The sequence below is a fragment of the Gymnoscopelus microlampas genome, assembly GCF_963454915.1.
Source record: "Gymnoscopelus microlampas genome assembly, chromosome: 12".
Taxonomy (NCBI): domain Eukaryota; kingdom Metazoa; phylum Chordata; class Actinopteri; order Myctophiformes; family Myctophidae; genus Gymnoscopelus; species Gymnoscopelus microlampas.
The window spans coordinates 25,482,252-25,487,645 of NC_139949.1; the positions used below are offsets into that span (position 1 = coordinate 25,482,252).

Below are 5,394 nucleotides of genomic sequence, written 5' to 3' on the forward strand. Positions count from 1 at the left end.
ATGGCCCCCCTACATCTGAGATACTTCTTCACGTTGGCCTTGGTACAAGTGGTAGGTACCGTCAGTGTTATTATTTTAACTATTAAAAGGATATTTATATTATAGGGGGATATTATATATGTATATATATAATTAATGAAACATTAATGAAAAAAGTAGTGATTTTTCCATCACTTTTTTCATTTATTTTTTAATGTTTATTTTATTTGAAACTGAAATATCCCAACTGTTTAAAATTCAACATTCAACATTTTACAGTGCATCCTTTCCTCAAAGTGTCCTGTCCCATGTATACCACGTGCACTGGCAAATCAATCTTTTATATTTTTTTTGCTGTCATTTACAGGTTTTGTCTTCTGGTGTGTTTGAGTTGAAGATCCACTCGTTTCACACCGCACACCGCATCTGCAGGCGACACAGAGACTGCCACATGTTCTTCAGGATCTGCCTGAAGCACCCAGAGGATGTGATCTCTGCAGAGCCACCTTGCACCTTTGGGACGGGTCACACCAACGTCATCCGGGCAGATCACACTTCCATCTCTAGCAGCGCTCCTATCAGGGTGCCTTTCCATTTCAAGTGGCCGGTAAATACTACTACTACTACTTCTAGGCCTAGTACCTACTACTCAGTGGTGTAAAAAAGTAACCAAGTACATTTACTCAAGTACTGTACTTAAGTACAATTTTGAGGTATTTGTTTTATTTTACTGGAGTATTTCCAGTTTTCAGTAGGCCTACTTTAACTTTCACTCCACTACATCTCAGAGAAAAATATTGTACTTTTACTCCACTGCAAGTATTTAAAAACTTGAGTTACTTACATTAACTAAACATAAGTAAACATACATTAACCACTTCAACCCTATATACATTTCAGGCATTCCGTACTTTTACTTAACAGAGTATTTCTACATTGCAGTATTGATACTTTCACTTAAGTAAAACATTTTAGTACTTTTTCCACCACTGCTACTACTTAGTGTAATAATAATAATAATAATAATAATAATAATAATAATGGTAATAATGCATTGAGTTTATATAGTGCCGTACTGAGACGTTTCACAAAATAGAGAGAAATCTTTGTGGGGGTGACAGGGGCTTTCTTTTCTGAATATTAAACGAATAATTTCATTTTTAAGGGAACGTTTTCACTGATCATCGAGGCTTGGAATGCTGAATCTCCAACAGAATACACAGGTAGGCTAAGTATAAAACATTCGCACAAGCATTTCACTAATCATGCAAATATGACAAACAAACAAACAAACAAACAAACAAACAAATGTTAACTATTTCTTTCTCTGCAGACAACCAAAACAATCTTGTCAGTCGCCTGGCAACCAGAAGAAGACTTTCAATCGGCGAAGACTGGTCTCAGGACGTCCACTTTGGAGAGCAAAGTGAGCTGCGTTACTCCTACCATGTGTTCTGCGATGAGTACTACTTTGGTGATGGCTGTGCCGACTACTGCAGACCCCGTGATGACACCCTGGGCCACTACACCTGTGATGAGGAGGGCAACCGCATCTGCCTGGAGGGATGGAAGGGCAGCTACTGTTCTGAACGTAAGTATTCAGTCAAATCCAAAAACTCTGCGTGAAGAAATGAAACCAAATCGATCTGTAAGGGTGTTTTTGTGTACACATGGGTAAATTAACAAGGAGGATTTGTACACTAAGGACTTAATAATTAGCCCTGCTGTCTCACAAACAAATGTTTTAAAGACAGCAATATATGGCATTTTTAAAACACATTAACATTATTGGAAGTTGCATTTGTATGCAAGAATTTGTATCCTCCCAACTATGATTTAGCTAACTGTAGTTCCTCATGCAGATGCTCTTTATCTAGAAGATATCTTACAGTATTATGTTTTTCTCTGTTGTGAGAAGGCTTGCAGTCTCCCATCTGGCCTTTGTCTTCTGCTACAATGGGAGAAAAACATTTTTCAAGTGTGCGTGTGTGTGCTGTGTGTGCATGCTGTGTGTGCGTGCATGTATGCGCGTGTGTGTGTGAGATACAATAGCAAGGAGACAAAAAAGCATTTGTCTTCAGTAGTGTTGCCTACCACCTGCTTGGCTTAATACTTAACCAATAGTGGAGTCTGAGACATGGCTGGGGTCAGACAGGGTTCTGTGTGTGTGTGTGTGTGTGTGTGTGTGTGTGTGTGTGTGTGTGTGTGTGTGTGTGTGTGTGTGTGTGTGTGTGTGTGTGTGTGTGTGTGTGTGTGTGTGTGTGAGACGTGTGTGTGTACATGCAAGTGTGTAATGTATTGGAGAGGGCGTGTCCATTGTAATCACACACCCTCCCCTCCCTCTCAACTCTAGCCATCTGCTCAGCGGACTGCAGCGAGAAGCACGGCTACTGCGAGGCCCCAGGGGGCTGTAAGTGTCGTATGGGCTGGGACGGCCCCTCCTGCATCGAGTGTGTGCGTTACCCGGGCTGCCTCCACGGGACGTGCAGCCAGCCGTGGCAGTGCAACTGTCAGGAAGGGTGGGGGGGCCTCTTCTGTGACCAGGACCTCAACTACTGCACCAACCACCGGCCCTGTGCCAACGGCGCCACGTGCACAAACACCGGCCAGGGCAGCTACACCTGCACCTGCCGGCCCGGATACGGAGGCACTAACTGCGAGCTGGAGACTAACGAGTGCGATAGTAACCCATGCAAGAATGGAGGTAGCTGCAATGTAAGTATGCAGAATATCTACAATTTACAATAGTGGCTCAAACTTTTTCTAATTTCAAGGACCCCCGTAATTCTGAGTGTGTACAAATCAGGTGTAACCAAATGGACCCCTACAGGTCCATTTGGTTACATTTGTACACTCTCAGAGTTGCAGACCTGTAAGGGTCCATTTAGAGCCCCCTCAAGGAACCCCGATTGTCCCTGGACCCCACTGATTTACAATATATATTTAGGAGTTCACCAAGAGCCTGTCAAAGAACTAGAGGAGCAACTAAGAACACAAATCAAAAGAGTGTTTAATACATTATGTTTGAATAATTTTAGAGACAACAGTGAATGACTGAGGTAAGGTGAATTTAAGCGACAGTTGGAAGAATGCCATTTTTTGTCAGGCAACACTTGTCGAAACAGCTGTGCGACAAAGTATAAATGAAAGCTTTACTTATAAGACCCTGGCTGTAACCATGGCAACACCTCAGTCTCAGAAGGGCAGCACAGATTGCATCCAATAGTGTTGAAGTGAACCATTCTTTCCTTAGCTTTTGTGCAGATGCCCTTGCCGTTGGGGAGAATGGAAAAAAACAGAAAGGAGGGGGGGGGGGGGGGGGGTGGGGGGTGGAACATTACAAAGTCTAGGCTGTAATTTTCTGAAATAGTCAACGGATTTTAAAGGTCTTTTCATACTGGTTAAGTATTACTGTTTGGTTAGCATAAATCATTTGGCTGTCATGATCTGACTGACATACAATGATGGAAATCTGTTACTCTGAAACTCAACAAAACATATTTTAGTTTGCATAAAATGTATTTACCCACTTTTTGTGTAAAAAAAATAAATAAGAGGTTAATGGAAAGTATTCTTCTTGTCTCCCCTAGGACCTGGAGAACGACTATTCCTGTACCTGCCCACAGGGTTTCTATGGGAAGAACTGTGAGATCCTTGCCATGACATGTGCTGATGGGCCCTGCTTCAATGGCGGCACCTGTATGGAGGCACTGGCGGGAGGCTACACCTGTCGCTGCCCTCCCAACTACACTGGCTCCAACTGTGAGAAAAAGCTGGACCGATGCAGTAACAGTCCATGTTTAAATGGTGAGTCAGTGGCTTCTTGCACTGCAGTGGAATGGAAGACAGGTGTACTGTTGGTGACATCTAGTGGTTGAAACTCACACCAGCAGTCTGTCTGAATAATGTTAATACATTTGTTATTGATTAAGTATTTGGCACAAAATATTTTGAAGTTTCCAGTATTAATCTAGTATGAATGAATTGCCCCAGGATATTGAAAATCAGTTTTGTCATATTTTATGTTTTATATATTTTGATTAAAAAAATCCTGATTCCTGAATCCTGATTTGGGCTGGCAAAAGTGGAATATTCTTCTGTCTGTTGGCTCCCTCTATTGGTTATCAGGGAGTAAAACACCCAGCAGGGGACAAAAATCAATAACTCATCCCGATTGCAATGCTTATGTGATCTTCTCATAGCCAAATACTGCACAAAAAACATGTAAAAACATATAATATTATCTGATGTATGGACCTGTAATCATAACAGAATAGATCCAATTTTACAAATCAAAATATTCTGAACCATATGATAACAATTATTGATATATTGATTTCGTGATCAGTCATTTGTTATATGGGAATATGACAATGTTTAATTTGGTATCTCAATTACTACGGTCTGTTTCTCTGACATGCATTTGCATGTGCAACCTTCAAGGTGTACTGATACTGAGGAGGAGGGTACAGGAGTTGAAACAAGGAAATGGGAGATTTGACTTGTAAACACTGTGTTCACTGTACCACAGCATCGGTAGAGCAAAGGATTTTCCACTCACAGACAACCTTGAGACAGTGTTAAATGTAATCCTATTAACACTCCCTTTTGAAGCCTGCGGGATGGTCCTCCCTGATCTACAGGCTATTAAATAGAGTGGTGTCCTTTCTCTCTCCTGCAGGTGGTGAGTGTCTGGACCTCGGCCAGAGTGTGTTGTGTCGCTGTCAGGTGGGTTTCACCGGTGCCAACTGCCAGGTAAACGTTGACGACTGTGCCTCAAGTCCCTGCCAGAACGCTGGCACCTGCCAAGATGGCGTGAACGACTACACCTGCTCCTGCACCCTGGGCTACACTGGCAAGAACTGCAGCGTGCGTTCGGATGCCTGCGGCGCCCGGCCCTGCCAGAACGGGGGCACTTGTTTCACTCACTTCAGCGGGCCTGTATGTCAGTGCCCTAAGGGTTTCATGGGCCCCAGTTGCGAGTTCACGCTACAGCCCAGCTTCAAGCCCGCTTTGCTGCAAACCTCGCAGCCCTCGTCCGCCACCGTCACCGCCTCCTGCGTCCTGGCCGTTCTGATGCTCATTCTGGTGGCGGGCATCATGGTGCTGAGGAGGCGGCGGCGCATGCGGGGCAGGAAGCAGCTGAGCGACATAGCGGTGTATAACGACCTGGAGGCGGTCAACAATCTGGGAGGCAGCGAGAGAGACGCCTTCCTCTGCCCCAACGGTCTGTTCAAAATCAGCAACAGCACAGCTCGCCTCAGCCTCACGCTCAACCCAGACAGTAGGTCTGGATACAGGCATACTCCTGTGGAGAGCACCCTTGTCAGGGGGGAACGTCACTCACTCTCTCCTGGACATGACTATCTGTGGAGGGAGGAGGCTGGCCTGGGCACTGGGGTGGGTCTTAGATGA

At 44.2% G+C, this 5,394-nt stretch overlaps 1 protein-coding gene across 1 annotated transcript; it reads left to right on the forward strand.

Annotated features, from left to right (window-relative positions):
* dlb (deltaB) lies at positions 1-5,394 on the forward strand (the record flags this gene model as incomplete). Its single annotated transcript, XM_084073606.1, has 7 exons — positions 1-51; positions 347-586; positions 1,145-1,202; positions 1,313-1,570; positions 2,333-2,694; positions 3,570-3,786; positions 4,661-5,394. 7 exons carry the CDS (start codon positions 1-3, stop codon positions 5,392-5,394), a joined length of 1,920 nt encoding a protein of 639 aa, XP_083929732.1.